The 16,220-nt window shown below is 47.2% G+C and overlaps 1 protein-coding gene across 1 annotated transcript in view; it reads left to right on the forward strand.

Annotated features, from left to right (window-relative positions):
* The window catches only part of LOC311220910 (guanine nucleotide-binding protein G(q) subunit alpha-like), a 120,281-nt gene that overhangs the window by 73,382 nt on the left and 30,679 nt on the right, over positions 1 to 16,220 (forward strand). The window contains exon 5 of the mRNA XM_084304553.1: positions 1,547 to 1,676. Coding sequence (XP_084160679.1) covers positions 1,547 to 1,676 — 130 coding nt within the window. The remainder of the gene's footprint in view (positions 1 to 1,546; positions 1,677 to 16,220) is intronic.

Genomic DNA, 16,220 nt, shown 5'->3' on the forward strand with positions numbered 1-16,220 from the left:
TTCAGCCTGGAGAAGAGGAGGCTGAGGGGAGACCTCATCACAGTCTACAACTTCCTCGTAAGGGGGTGTCGAGAGGCAGGAGACCTTTTCTCCATTAACACCAGTGACAGGACCCGTGGGAACGGGGTTAAGCTGAGGCAGGGGAAATTTAGGCTTGACATCAGGAGGGGGTTCTTCACAGAGAGGGTGGTTGCACACTGGAACAGGCTCCCCAGGGAAGTGGTCACTGCACCGAGCCTGTCTGAATTTAAGAAGAGATTGGACTGTGCACTTAGTCACATGGTCTGAACTTTTGGGTAGACCTGTGCGGTGTCAAGAGTTGGACTTGATGATCCTTAAGGGTCCCTTCCAACTCAGGATATTCTAACTGTATGCATGTCTAACTCATCTTGTTTATTTCCCATCCTACATCCATTAGTATACAGGCAATTTAGAGATGCACTCCAACATGTTGGATGTTGGGGACTTATCCATAATGGTGCCTTGTAGACACATCCTTTCTTACCTGCAAGTGCTGGAGGTGACCCTGCTTAACCCCCATTTTGTTGATTTTGCAATTCCTCCCTTTCACATTACCCCATGCCCTTTGTTCAGCAGCCCTGTCTATGAGTCCCCCACGGGGCTGCTGGTTACTCTCTCCCCCACCCCCTTCATTCCTGGGGAGGAACAAACTCATGCACCAGGATATCCTGGGAGCCACACAGAGTCTATTGCTGCTTTTCTGTCAAGCTGCTGGGCAGAAAATGACCTAGGGGATTCTGGTGGACACCAAGTTGAACATGAGTCAGCAACGTGCCCTTGCCACAAAGAAGAAATCCTGGTCTGCATTAGGCAAAGTACTGCCAACAGGTCAAGAGAGGTGATCCTTTCCCTCTATTCAGCATTGGTGAGGCTGCATCTCTGTTCAGTTCTGGGCTCCCCATTAGAAGAGAGACATGGAGCTACTGGAAAGAGTTCAACGAATGGCCACCAAGATGATCAAGGGACTGGAGTATCTTTCCTAGGAGGAAAGGCTAAGAGAGTTGGGACTGTTCAGCCTAGGGAACGCTCAGAGGGGATCTCATCAATGTCTATAAATACTTGAAAGGAGGCTGCAATGAAGACAGATCCAGTCTCTTTCCATTGGTGCACAGTGTCAGAACAAGAGGCAATGGGCACAAACTGGAACACAAGAGATTCTGTCAAAACATCAGGAAACGCTTCTTTACTGTGCGGGTGACTGAGCACTTGAAGAGGTTGCCCAGAGAGGTTGTGGAGTCTCCCTCTTTGGAGATCTTCAAAAGCTGTCTGGACTTAGTCCCGGGCAAGTGGCCCTGCTTGAGCCAGGCAGGGTTGGACCAGATGACCTCCAGAGGTCCCTTCCAACCTGAACAATTCTACAATTCTGTGAAATATTAATGGATGTTTTTTATTTATTTTTTTTTTTAAGAAAAACAAACCAAATTATGTTTTCATCTAAATTCTTGAATTCAATGTTCCATATGTGACTGTATGTTTATCTGCTAAGGTATTTGTAGAATTTATGTGGTCATTGTTAATTTTGCAGAATGGTGGATGTGGGAGGCCAACGATCAGAAAGAAGAAAATGGATACATTGCTTTGAAAATGTCACATCTATCATGTTCCTAGTAGCCCTTAGTGAATATGATCAAGTGCTTGTGGAGTCAGACAATGAGGTAAGAAAACATCAGCATAAATGACCAGCTTCGAAGAAAAAATAATTCCACTAAAAATCATTTTAAATTTTATTTAAAATTTGGTTAAAACACAAGTTTTTGGAAAGCTTCAGTAGAAATGTGTGTGTTTTTACATAATTATTTGGAGATTAAAATTGCTGGACTAGTAAAGTATACTGATTGAACAGTTTGTGCTAAACATCAAAATTCAGATTTGTTAGTTCTTCTAAGACATTTTCAAAGCAGACTGGCTTGTCAAGTCCCATCTGTTTTCCAAATGTCTACCAGCAGTTGTATGCAATTGCATGTAATAGTATTAGAAGTTCTACAGGGATCAAGAGGCTAAGCCTCAAATAATATGATTGTCGTGGTTCCCCACGTAAACCCACTACAATGATACAAACTAATCTCCTCAGCGGAGAGTCAGTGCAACCTATCTATTTTGTGTTAAAGTGGATTGGAATTGACTGTAGAGAGATGTTCTTATTTTAGCTAATTGTACAGTTAATGTTGTGTAGCAGAGCCATAAAAATCTGTAGTGGGAATGAAAACAATTCATAGGTTATTTCTGCCTGGCGGAGAAGGACCTGGGAGTGATGGTGGATAGTCGGCTGAATATGAGCCAGCAGTGTGCTCAGGTAGCCAAGAAGGCCAACGGCATCCTGGCTTGTATCAGGAACAGCGTGACCAGCAGGACTAGGGAGGTGATCGTCCCCCTGTACTCAGCTCTGGTGAGGCCGCACCTCGAGTACTGTGTTCACTTTTGGGCCCCTCGCTACAAGAAGGACATCGAGGTGCTTGAGCGGGTGCAGAGAAGGGCGACGAAGCTGGTGAGGGGCCTGGAGAACAAGTCCTACGAGGAGCGGCTGAGGGAGCTGGGCTTGTTCAGCCTGGAGAAGAGGAGGCTCAGGGGTGACCTTATCGCTCTTTTTAGGTACCTCAAGGGAGGCTGTAGCGAGGTGGGGGTTGGCCTGTTCTCCCACGTGCCTGGTGACAGGACGAGGGGGAATGGGCTTAAGTTGAGCCAGGGGAGTTTTAGGTTAGATGTTAGGAAGAACTTCTTCACTGAAAGGGTTGTTAGACATTGGAACAGGCTGCCCAGGGAAGTGGTGGAGTCACCATCCCTGGAAGTCTTCAAAAGACGTTTAGATGTAGAGCTTAGGGATATGGTTTAGTGGAGGGCTGTTAGCGTTAGGTTGGAGGTTGGACTCGATGACCTTGAGGTCTCTTCCAACCTAGAAAATTCTGTGATTCTGTGATTCACCCTATGGGTTCAAAACCCCCTAGGATTTTATGACCCTAAAGTCCTAAACTTCATTATATTGACTTAAAGTACAAGATTTATATTCACTTATATTTTCTAATTGTATTGTTATTTCAAAGAATAACAGAAGTAAGAAGTTGGTTTTTTTGGTGTTTGGATTAAGCAGGCAAAATGTAGTAGAGCCCAGTGTTTTGTATACAGTTTACAGAGTAGGAAGCTTATTTAATACTTGGATTTTTTTCCTTCATGAAGACTATTCCAGTTATTCAGCAAACTTCTTTTTATTTTTGTATTCCTCTAATGTCGCAGGTATCAGAATTTTTTTATTTCTTTTCCTAAGACATATATCTTTGATGTGTCGTTAATTATTTTTCTCAGCATAATGATCTAACAGAATGACACTAACAGTATTGTGCTTTTAACTAGAGCCCAAGTATAGAACATAGGGTGGAATATGAATGTCACAAGAAAAATAGTAGTGCAAATAGCCTGCAGCATAAAATACATCCTGCTTTGTTGTGTAGGGAAAGCATTTATACTCTTCTAGAGATTAATTTAAGACTGTAATGTGTGCTATAAATAGGCTCATAGTCTTTGAACATTTTGCTTTATGGTAAATGTAAATCACTGAAATAGTCTTTTGAGGAGGAGATAACAGAAACCTCACTTTCACAATTTTGCATATATGTTAGTGTGTTAAATTATTTCTTACTGTGGTGGGTTAACCTTGGCTGGTAGCCAGGTGCTCATCAAGCTGCTCTCTCACTCTCCCTCCTCAGCAAGGCAGGGGAGAAAATAAGATGAAAAAGCTTGTGGGTTGAGATAAGGACAGAGAGATCACTCAGGAATTATTGTCATGAGCAAAACAGAGTCGACTTGGTGAAGATTCATTTAATTTATTGCCAGTTAATAGTAGAATAGGATAGTGAGAACTAAAGAAAAAACACAAACTAACTAAAAGCACCTACCCACCACCCTTCTTCCCAGGCTAGAATTCACCCCCCATTCTTCTACCTCCTCCCCCTCGATTTGCATGGGGGGTAGAGAATGGGGGTTGTGGCGGTTCATAACAGTACATCTCTGCAGTTCCTTCCTCTCCACACTCTTCCCCTGCTCCAGTGTGGGGTCCCTCCCACTGGATACAGTCCTTCAGGAACTGCTCCAACAAGGATCCTTCCTGTAGGATGCAGTACTTCAAGAACTGCTCCAGCATGGGTCCATACCATGGAGTACAGTTCTTCAGGAATGGACTACTCCAGCGTGGGTCCCCTACAGAGCTACCGTTCCTGCCATGAGCCTACTCCTTAATTGGACTTTCCAGAGGCTGCAGTTTCCTTCAGGGAAACTTCCAACTGCTCTGGCATGGGGTCCTCCACAGACTGCACTTTGGACATCTGCTCCACTGTGGTCCTCCATGCTCTTCAGGGGGACAACCTGCTTAACCATGGTCTTCTCCATGGGTTGCAGGGGAATCTCTGCTTCAGCGTCTTGAGCACCTCCTCCCCTTGCTTCTTCACTGACCTTGGTGTCTTGAGAGTTTTCTCTCACATCTTTTCTAACTCTTCTCTTTCACAGCTGCTGCACAGAATTTTTTTTTCCCCTTTCTTAAATATGTCAACACAAAAGCACAACCAGCATCACTCATTGTCTAAGCTTTGGCCAGTGGTGGGTCCCTTTTGGAGATGGCTGGAACTGGCTGTGTCAGACATAGTGGCAGCTCCTGGTCTCACAGATGACATCTTTGCAGCCTCTTCCCACCCCCCCCACCCCCACCCCCGCCCCCTGCTCCCACTACCAACATCTTCCCACATAAACCCAATACAATAACTTAGACGTTCTTTAGAAGCTGGAACAATATCTTCCTGGGCTTTCCGAATATACAATCTTGCCCTGTGTTCTCATCAGCTAAAACTGTTCACATGTTACAAACTGAATGGAATATATGGACTGAACATTTCCCTTCTGTCTTGGGCTCTACTACCACTTTAAAATGACTTAAGTGATACTTTTCAATCATTTTTTTTTTCAACTCTTATAAAAATGATCTTACTCATAAAGCTGTCCTGATTTCTTAAGTTTTCACTTCCAAAATGTTTTGTGGAGGTAAAAGCTCTAAAACTCTTCTTTCTCTCAAAGATGGTTCTTCTACCTCACTGATAAACTATTTAAGTTTCTTATTAACACCAGTGAAAAACTTTTGAACCTTTTTGTATCTCAGTTTGAAATGTTCATAACTTTAATTCAAACCATTATTTTTCTAAGTGTCATACATACAGCAAAGCCTTTGACACGGTCTCCCACAGTATTCTCCAGGAGAAGCTGGAAGCCCATGGCTTGGACAGGTACACTCTTTGCTGGGTTAAAAACTTGTTGGATGGCCAGGCCCAGAGAGTAGTGGTGAATGGAGTGAAATACAGCTGGCGACCGGTCATGAATGGTGTTCCCCAAAGGTCGGTGTTGGGGCCCATCCTCTTTAATATCTTTATTGATGATTTGGATGAGGAAATTGAGTGCACCCTCAGTAAGTTGGCAGGTGACACCAAGTTGGGGGGAAGTGTCGATCTGCGGGAGGGTAGGAAGGCCCTACAGAGGGACCTAGACAGGATGGGTTGATGGGCAGAGACCAGTGGGATGAGGTTCAACAAGGCTAAGTGCCAGGTCCTGCACTTTGGTCACAATAACCCCATGCAGCGCTACAGGCTTGGGGGAGAGTGGCTGGAAAGCTGTGCAGAGGAGATCACAGGGAGATCACTCGATAATTATTGTCACGGGCAAAACAGACTCACCATAGGAAGATTTTTTTTTTATTTTTTTTTTTTTGCCTCTTACTAACAAGCTATAGGAGTGAGAAACAAAGAAAACAAACTAAAAGCACCTTCCCACCATCCACCCTCTTCCCAGCAGCACAGGGAAATGGGGGAATGGGGGTCGCTGCCATTCTGTAGCTTCTCCTCTGCCCCTCCTTCACAGTCACTCTCTTCCCTTTCTCCATCATAGGGTCCCTACCATGGGATGTAGGCCTTCTCAAACTGATCCTACATGGGCTTCCCACAGGCAGCAGCTCCTCAAGAACTGCCGCACCTTTAGTACTGTGTTCAGTTTTGGGCCCATCACTAAAAAAAGACATTGAGGCCCTGGAACATGTCCAGAGAAGGGCTACAAAGGTGGTGAAGGGTCTGGAACACAAGTCCTATGAGGAGCAGCTCAGGGAACTAGGGTTGTTTAGTTTGGAGAAGAGGAGGTTCATGGGAGACCTTGTTGCTCTCTACAACTAGCTGAAAGACCTCTTCTCGCAGTTAACTAGTGATAGGACAGGAGGGAATGATCTCAAGTTGCTCCAGGTGAGGTTTAGGTTGGAAATTAGGAGAAATTTCTTCTCAGAAAGAGTAGTCAGGCATTGGAAGGGGTTGCCCATGGAGGTGGTGGAGTCACCACCCCTGGGGGTGTTTAAGGAAAGGTTGGACATGGTTCTTAAGGACATGGTTTAGTGGGTGATAAATTTAGTTGGTGGTAGGGGGATGGTTGGACCAGATGATCTTGGAGGTCTTTTCCAATCTTAATGATTCTATGATTTTATACAAAACCTTGGGGCACATACTAGCAGCCTTACCTCTGCAGTGGATTGAGTCTTTCTTGGAGCTAAGCACCAATCTGGGCAACTTAGTTTTGGCTTTCAGCAAGCTGTAGCTTGTCTATATAGATCTTTATTACTTTTTTTTTTTTTTTTTTTTTTTTTTGGTATACCAGAACACTGCTTTATTCCCATCCTTTTCCCTTCTCCAGTCCCATAAATCATGAATGCATTTATTCCACATAAAGCAAAGTGTATTTTTCTCTGAACGTGGGTGTGATAAATATAACATTTGTGTTATTTCTCACCTGAAATTAAACTATTTACAAGAAACGTTGCTTTTATTCCTCACTGTTGTGTGACAGGTTCATTAGGAAAGACAATAACTGAACTTGAGTGCTTTTTTAATCAGTCAATGAAAATTTTTCACTGTAAAATTCAAATAACTTTTAAATTGTGAAATGGTGTTAAAATTTCAGCAATTAACATTTATTTTTTATGAAATGTGACTCAAAAACTTGCACTGTTCTGCTACTCCTCTTGCATTGCTTTCAATGGCCTGATTAAACAGTATGATTTTTGTAAGATGGCCTACTTTCTTCTTCTAATTAGTCCACTTCATGATATCACCTGAAGTCTTATTCCTTGTAACTTGCTTTAACAAAGAAAACTATACTTTTAAATTATCTGTGCAATTATTTTCAGTTAACACCTAGTTTCATTAATCTAATTTTCTTTTATAAATTTACACCTATAACAACTACTATTTGCCATTCAGCACATCTGTGTTTGTTTTATGAATGGTCATCAGTCTGAAACTATTTTAGAACTCTTAAGACTGAGGTTTGTATTTTCAAAATGTAGTGCATAATAGACTAGCTGCTGTAAATGGGTTTCTTCCCTTGATTAGCTTACTCAAGAGAAATGAATTTGGATTATAAATCAGATGAGTCTACACTAATTTGAGAGGTATCGCTAGTATATCTCAAGGGCTTTTTACTCACTGGATATTTGTAAGATTGAGTTAAACACAATTTCTGACTTCATACACTTGGAGGAATGAAGTATTCAAAGTTCAGAGGAACTACTATACTATAACTACTATACTACTCTATAACTACTCTCTAAGGGTATCATAGAATCATAGAATGGCTTGGGATGGAAGGGACTTTAAAGATCATTTAGTTTCAACCCCCCTGCCATGGGCAGGGATACAACCACTAGATCATGTTGCCCAGGGCCTCATCCAACCTAGTCTTGAACATTTCCAGGGATGGGGCATCCACAACCTCTCTGGGCAACCTGTTCCAGTGCCTCACCACCTTCTGAGTGAAGAATTTTCTCCTAAACTCTATTCTAAATCTCCCCTCTTTTAGTTTAAAGCCATTTCCCTTTGTCCTGTCAGTGTCTGCCTGAGCAAAAAGTTGCTCTCCATCTTTTTGAAGAGGGTGAAAAATGAGTGGAGAGCTTGTGGGTTAGAATTAAGGGGCAAGCTGCTAAGGGTGACGCTGTTGTGGGGGTCCCTTGCTGAACAAGGAGGATGTCCTGGTAACAGGGGACTCTGAGAAGGCGAAGATACTGAATGCCTTCTTTGCTTTGGTCTTTGCTTCAAAGACTCCCCCCTGGGACTCCTGGACCCTGGAAGGAGGAAAAAGAGTCTGGGAAATGGAGAGCTCCCCCCGGTTGACGAGGGAGTGGTTCGGGAGTGTCTGAGTGGGATCAATGAACACAAATCCATGGGCTCCAATGGGATGCATCCACATGTGCTGAGGGAGGTAATGGAGGTGATCGCTGAACTGCTCTCTATCATCTTTGAAAGGTCCTGGAGAACAGGAGAGGTGCCTGAAGACTGGAGGATAGCCAATGTCACTCCGGTTTTCAAGAAGGGTAAGGAGGAGGATTCAGGAAACTACAGGCCTGTGGCGTAAGGACCACATGGACACTAGGGTTCTTTTAGGATCAGTAACTGCTACCTCTTTATGGATGACATAACTTCATCTCTCTCTTACTGAGGGCCTAATTTCATCTCTCATATTGAGGGCATAACTTCATTATCCTGTTGCATTTTCCCCCTGCACTCAGCTCTGGTGAGGCCGCACCTCGAGTACTGTGTTCACTTTTGGGCCCCTCGCTACAAGAAGGACATGGAGGTGCTCGAGCGAGTCCAGAGAAGGGCGACCAAGCTGGTGAGGGGTCTGGAAAAAAAGTCTTACGAGGAGCGGCTGAGGGAGCTGGGCTTGTTCAGCCTGGAGAAGAGGAGGCTCAGGGGCGACCTTATCGCTCTTTTTAGGTACCTCAAGGGAGGCTGTAGCGAGGTGGGGGTTGGCCTGTTCTCCCACGTGCCTGGTGACAGGACGAGGGGGAATGGGCTAAAGTTGCACCAGGGGTGTTTTAGGTTAGATGTTAGGAAGAACTTCTTTACCGAAAGGGTTGTTAGACATTGGAACGGGCTGCCCAGGGAAGTAGTTGAGTCACCATCCCTGGAGGTCTTTAAAATACATTTAGATGTAGAGCTTAGGGATATGGTTTAGTGGAGGACTTGTTAGTGTTAGGTCAGAGGTTGGACTTGATGATCTTGAGGTCTCTTCCAACCTAGACAATTCTGTGATTCTGTGATCATCTCCATATTGAGGACCAGCTTCCTTGTTATACCATTTGCCTCAGAGCAGTACTTTTCCACTCACTATTCATTGGTCAACAACTTTGCCTGGAAACCAGCAAACACCCAGCAACTTCCATGCCTTAAAGGCTGGAGAACAAGCAACCAGAGATGGCAAGGCTTCTCCAGAATCACCCTTCTTTGTTCCCTCTAAACTCTTTTCATTCCTGATGGCTGCATCGTTAAGAGTCTGATGTCATCACCAACCATGGGGCTTGTCGACCCCCATGGCCACACTTCCACACAGGCCAGTGAGTCTCACCACTGTCCCTGGAAAGGTGTTGGAACAGCTTGTTTTGGATGCCATCTCCAAGCAATTGGAAGAGAAGGTTATGAGGAGTAGTCAGCATGGATTCACCAAGGGGAAATCGTGCTCGACCAACCTTGTAGCCTTCTATGATGGCATCACCAGCTGGGTAGATGGAGGGAGAGCAGTGGATGTCATCTACCTTGACTTTAGCAAGGCTTTTGATACTGTCTCCCACGACATCCTGCTAGCAAAGCTGAGAAAGCGTGGGATAGACAAGTGGACGGTAAGGTGGGTTGAGAACTGGCTGACTGGCCGAGCTCAGAGGGTGGCAATTGGCGGCGCAGAGTCCGGCTGGAGACCTGTGACTAGCGGTGTTCCCCAGGGGTCGGTGCTGGGTTGTTCAACATCTTCATCGACATGCGGAGAAGGTCTTGGGGTCCTGGTGGATGACAGGTTGACCACGAGCCATCAGTGTGCCCTAGTGGCCAAGAAGGCCAATGGGATCCTGGCCTGCATTAAAAGAAGAGTGGCCAGCAGGTCAAGAGAAGTGATCCTCCCCCTCTACTCTGCCCTGTTCAGGCCTCACCTGGAGTACTGTGTCCAGTTCTGGGCTCCCCGGTACAAAAAAAAATCCGGGGATCTTCTGGAAAGAGACCAGTTGAGAGAAACAAAGATGATACGGGGCCTGAAGCATCTTCCCTATGAGGAAAGGCTGAGAGACCTGGGTCTGTTCAGCCTTCAGAAGGCTGAGAGAAGATCTTATCAATGTTTACAAATATCTTAAGTGTGGGAGACAGTGGGATTCGGCCACCCTCTTTTCAGTGGTTTGTGGGGTAGGACAAGGGGCAATGGCCAAAAAATGGAGCACAGGAAGTTCTGAACCAACATGCAAAAGAACTTCTTCACAGTGAGGGTGACGGAGCACTGGAACAGGCTGCCCAGGGAGGTTGTGGAGTCTCCTTCTCTGGAGGTATTCAAGGCCCGTCTGGACGCCTACTTGGGCAACCTGCTCTAGGGAACCTGCTTTTGCAGGGGAGTTGGACACGATGATCTCTTGAGGTCCCTTCCAACCCCTACAATTCTGTAATTCTTTGATTTTTTTATGTCCCCTTTCAGTACTGAAAAGCTGCAAGGTCACCCCGGAGCCTTCTCTTCTGTCGGCTGAACAGCCACAGCTCTTTCAGCCTTTCTTCATAGGAGAGGTGCTCCAGCCCGCTGATCATCTTCATGGCCCTCCTCTGGACCTGCTCTAAGAGATCCACATCTTTCTTGTGCTGGAGGCTCCAGACCAGGATGCAGTACTCCAAGCAGGGCCTCACAAGGGCAGAGTAGAGGGGGACAATCACCTCCCTTGACCTGCTGGCCACTCCTCTTTTGATGTAGCTCAGGATGCAGCTAGCCTTGTGCTCTCAATGAGTTCTTCTCCCAGTCTGTACTTATGTCTGGGATTGCCCTGACCCAGGTGCAGCACCTTGCACTTGGACTTGTTGAACCTCATTAGGATTGCATGGGCCCACTTCTGAAGCTTGTCCAGGTCCCTTTGAATGGCATCCCTTCCTTCTGTTGTATTGACTGTACTACTCAGCACGGTGTCATCTGCAGACTTGCTGAGGGTGCGCTCAATCCCATTGTCTGTGTCATTGATAAAGATATTAAACAGTACCAGTATCAGGACAGACCCCTAAGGAACACCACTTGTCACCGGCTTCCACTTGGACATAGAGCCATTGACCACCACTCTCTGGGTGTGGCCTTCAAGCCAATTCCTTATCCACTCAATGGTCCACCCTTCAAATCCATCTCCAATTTGGAGACCAGGATGTCAGGTGGGACCATGTCAAAGGCCTTACAGAAGTCTAGGTAGGTGACATCAGTAGGTCTTCCCTTATCAGCTGATGCAGTCACTCCATCATAGAAGGCCACCAGATAGTTCAGGCACAATTTGCCCTTGGTGAAGCCATGCTGGCTTTTTTGGATCACCTCCTCGTTTTTCAAGTGCCTCAACATTGCTTCCAGGAGGATCTTTCTGATGATTTTGCCAGGCACAGAGGTTGAGGCTCACCGGTCTGTAGTTCCCCAGGCCCTCCTTTCTACCCTGTCGTGGTTCCGCTCGAGTGGGCAGCCGAGCTCCACCACAGCCGCTCTCTCACTCCCCCTCCTCAAAGAGGAATGGGGAGAAAATATGTGAAAAGGGCTCAAGGATTGAGATAAGGACGAGAAAATCACGCAATAATTATTGTAACGGGCAAAACAGACTCGGCATAAGGAGATAGTAAGATTTATTGCCTACAACTAACAAGCGAGAGAAGTGAGAAAACAAAGGAAAAAAAAAAACAAAAGCACCTTCCCCCCCCCCATCCACCCTCTTCCACCTCCTCCCCCCGAGCGGCGCAGGGGAACGGGGAATGGGGGTTATGGTCAGTCTACAGCACTTCTTCTCTGCCGCTCCTTCTCGGTCACTCTCGTCCCCTGTGCTGTGGGGTCCCACCCACGGGATGCAGTCCTTGATGAACTGATCCGGCGTGGGCTTCCCACAGGCAGCAGCTCTTCCAGAACTGCTCCAGATATGGGTCCGTACCACGGGGTCCATCCCTCAGGAGAAAACTGCTCCAACCTGGCTCCCCTACGGGCAGCAGCTCCTGCCAGATCACCTGCTCCTGCGTGGGCTCCTCTCCACGGGCTACAGGTCCGGCCCGGAATCTGCTCCGGCAGGGGTCTTCCACAGGCGGCAGCCTCCGTCGGTGCAGGGCCACCTGCTCCACCGTGGTCTCCTCCACGGGCTGCAGCGTGGAGCCCTGCTCCACCGTGGTACTCCATGGGCTGCAGGGGGACATCCTGCTTCACCATGGTCCTCACCACAGGCCGCAGGGGACTTCTGCTCCGGCGCCTGGAGCACCTCTCCCCCTCCTTCTACACTGACCTTGGCGCAAGGCTGTTCCTCACTCCTCTCACTCTCCCGGCTGCTGTGTGGCGCAGCGTTTTTTCCCTGTCTTAAATATGCTCTCACAGAGGCGAAAAACAACATCGCTTATTGGCTCGGATCTGGAAAACAATGGGGCCCTTCCCAAACATGGGGCAGCTTCTAGATCTTTCTCACAGAAACCACCCCTATGGCTCCCTGCTACCAAAACCTTGCCACGTAAACCCACTACATTCCACCCCTCGCCTCTGTTAAAAGCATATTTAAGACTACTCACAACATACTCTTACTTTACAATTATCACAACAACCTTCACAAACTTCACTTACATCAAAAAGAAAAAGAATTCACCACACCAAAATAAACATAACATCATCACAGCACCGACAAGGTGGACATTTTACACACACACACCACCCCTCGTCCCTTCACCACACTAACATCTCACAGTTACCGCTTTCTTAAATTCTTCACAACTTGTACATTCCTAACAATCATCCTGCACATATTTTTGCCCGTTACTTCTACTAACTATCATCCTTATCTCAAATTCCTTGAGCCCCACGTTGGGCGCCAAAAAAGACTGTCATGGTTCCGCTCGAGTGGGCAGCCGAGCTCCACCACAGCCGCTCTCTCACTCCCCCTCCTCAAAGAGGAATGGGGAGAAAATATGTGAAAAGGGCTCAAGGATTGAGATAAGGACGAGAAAATCACGCAATAATTATTGTAACGGGCAAAACAGACTCGGCATAAGGAGATAGTAAGATTTATTGCCTACAACTAACAAGCGAGAGAAGAGAGAAAACAAAGGAAAAAAAAAACAAAAGCACCTTCCCCCCCCCCATCCACCCTCTTCCACCTCCTCCCCCCGAGCGGCGCAGGGGAACGGGGAATGGGGGTTATGGTCAGTCTACAGCACTTCTTCTCTGCCGCTCCTTCTCGGTCACTCTCGTCCCCTGTGCTGTGGGGTCCCACCCACGGGATGCAGTCCTTGATGAACTGATCCGGCGTGGGCTTCCCACAGGCAGCAGCTCTTCCAGAACTGCTCCAGATATGGGTCCGTACCACGGGGTCCATCCCTCAGGAGAAAACTGCTCCAACCTGGCTCCCCTACGGGCAGCAGCTCCTGCCAGATCACCTGCTCCTGCGTGGGCTCCTCTCCACGGGCTACAGGTCCGGCCCGGAATCTGCTCCGGCAGGGGTCTTCCACAGGCGGCAGCCTCCGTCGGTGCAGGGCCACCTGCTCCACCGTGGTCTCCTCCACGGGCTGCAGCGTGGAGCCCTGCTCCACCGTGGTACTCCATGGGCTGCAGGGGGACATCCTGCTTCACCATGGTCCTCACCACAGGCCGCAGGGGACTTCTGCTCCGGCGCCTGGAGCACCTCTCCCCCTCCTTCTACACTGACCTTGGCGCAAGGCTGTTCCTCACTCCTCTCACTCTCCCGGCTGCTGTGTGGCGCAGCGTTTTTTCCCTGTCTTAAATATGCTCTCACAGAGGCGAAAAACAACATCGCTTATTGGCTCGGATCTGGAAAACAATGGGGCCCTTCCCAAACATGGGGCAGCTTCTAGATCTTTCTCACAGAAACCACCCCTATGGCTCCCTGCTACCAAAACCTTGCCACGTAAACCCACTACATACCCTTTTTAAAAATGGGAGTGATGTTTCCCTTTTTCCAGTCACCAGGGACTTCTCCTGACTGCCAGGACTTTTCAAATATGATGGAGATAGTCTTTGCAACTACATCAGCCAGTTCCCTCAGGACCATGTGATGCAGGTCATCAGGCCCCAAAGACTTGTATTTGTTCAGTTTCATTGGGTACTCTCGAACCTGGGATGTCATGCATAGAAATGCGACAAGCATTTAGAATGGCTGTCATTGAAAGCCCTGTGTAGGATGATGCTTAAATGATATATCCATGAAATTGCAGTCTAGTGACAAAGACCTGTAATTAAATAGTTGGAGGTTTTCGAAACTGAAGAAAAGCATGCATGGCTGCACAAGCTGTATTTTAACTATGACTCTTCTAACAAGCAATGCTCAGAAACAATGTCATCACTCCTCTCTTAAGTATATCTACAGTTTGTAAATAATTAAGCATCTAATTTTGGTGCATAAATACACAATCTGAAATTTTTAAACATCTCTTTCAAAAAGTTCAGATGGTATACTTGGAAATACAATACAGCTCAGAGGAAGCAGTCTAGGAGGTTTCTGGAGAGCGTGGAAGATAGCTTCCTGATACAGCTGGTTACTGAGCCTACCAGGGGAGGTGTCCCGCTAGACCTTCTGTTCACAAACAGAGAAGGACTGGTGGGAGATGTGGTGGTCAGGAGCTGTCTTGGGCAGAGTGACCATGAAATGGTAGAGTTTTCTATTCTTAGCTAAATCAGGAGGGGGATCAGTAAAACTGCTGCCTTGGGCTTCCAGAGGGCAGACTTTGAGCTGTTCAGGACACTGGTTGGCAGAGTCCTTTGGGAGGCAGTTCTGAAGGGCAAAGGAGTCTATGAAGGCTGGGCACTCTTCAAGGAGGAAATTTTAAAGGCTCAGGAGCAGTCTGTCCACACGTACCCAAAGAGAAGCCATCACGGAAGAAGACCGGCCTGGCTCAACAGAGAGTTGTGGCAAGAGCTTAGGAAAAAAAAAAGGTTTATGGCCTTTGGAAAAGAGGGTGGGCCACTCAGGAGGACTACAAGGATATTGTGAGGCTGTGCAGGGACAAAATTAGAAAGGCCAAAGCTCATCTGGAGCTCAAACTGGCTACTGCTGTTAAAGGTAACAGAAAATGTTTTTATAAATACATCAACACAAAAAGGAGGACTAAGGAGAATCTTCATCCTTTACAGGATGCAGGGGGAAACTTAGTGACAAGAGATGAGGAAAAGGCTGAGGCGCTCAATGCCTTCTTTGCCTCAGTCTTCAGAGGCAAGACCAGTTCTTCTCTGGATACCCAGTACCCTGAGCTGGTGGAAGGGGATGGGGGGCTGAATGTGGCCCTCACTATCCACGAGGAAATGGTTGGTGACCTGCTACAGCACTTAGGTGTACACAAGTCGATGGGGCCAGATGGTATCCACCCGAGGGTACTGAGAGCACTGGCAGAAGAGCTGGCCAAGCCGCTTTCCATCATTTATCAACAGTCCTGGCTATTTGGGGAGGTCCCAGTCAACTGGTGGCTAACAAATGTGACGCCCATCTACAGGAAGGGCTGGAGGGTAGACCCGGGGGACTATAGGCCTGTTACTTTGACCTCAGTGCCAGGGAAGCTCATGGAGCAGATTATCTTGAGTGTCATCACGCAACACTTGCAAGGCACCAAGGCGATCAGGCCCAGTCAGCATGGGTTTATGAAAGGCAGGTCCTGCTTGACAAACCTGATCTCCTTCTATGACAAAGCGATACGCTTGGTGAATGAGGGAAAGGCTGTGGATGTGGTCTACCTTGATATAGGTAAGGCTTTTGACACTGTTTCCCACAGCATTCTCCTCAAGAAACTGGCTGCTCTTGGCTTGGACTGGCATACACTTCATTGGGTTAAAAACTGGCTGGATAGCTGAGCCCAAAGAGTCATGGTGAATGAAGTTAAATCCAGTTGGAGGCCAGTCACTAGTGGCGTTCCCCAGGGCTCAGTACTAGGGCCAGTCCTCTTCAATATCTTTATCGATGATCTGGATGAGGGGATCGAGTGCACCCTCAGTAAGTTTGCAGATGACACCAAGTTCAGTGTGTGTGTTGATCTGCTCGAGGGTAGGAAGGCTCTGCAGGAGGATCTGGAAAGGCTGGACCGATGGGCTGAGGCCAACTGTATGAAGTTCAACAAGGCCAAGTGCCGGGTCCTGTGCCTTGGACACAACAACCCCAAGCAGTGCTACAGGCT

The sequence above is a fragment of the Netta rufina genome, assembly GCF_964035555.1.
Source record: "Netta rufina genome assembly, chromosome: W".
Taxonomy (NCBI): Eukaryota; Metazoa; Chordata; class Aves; order Anseriformes; family Anatidae; genus Netta; species Netta rufina.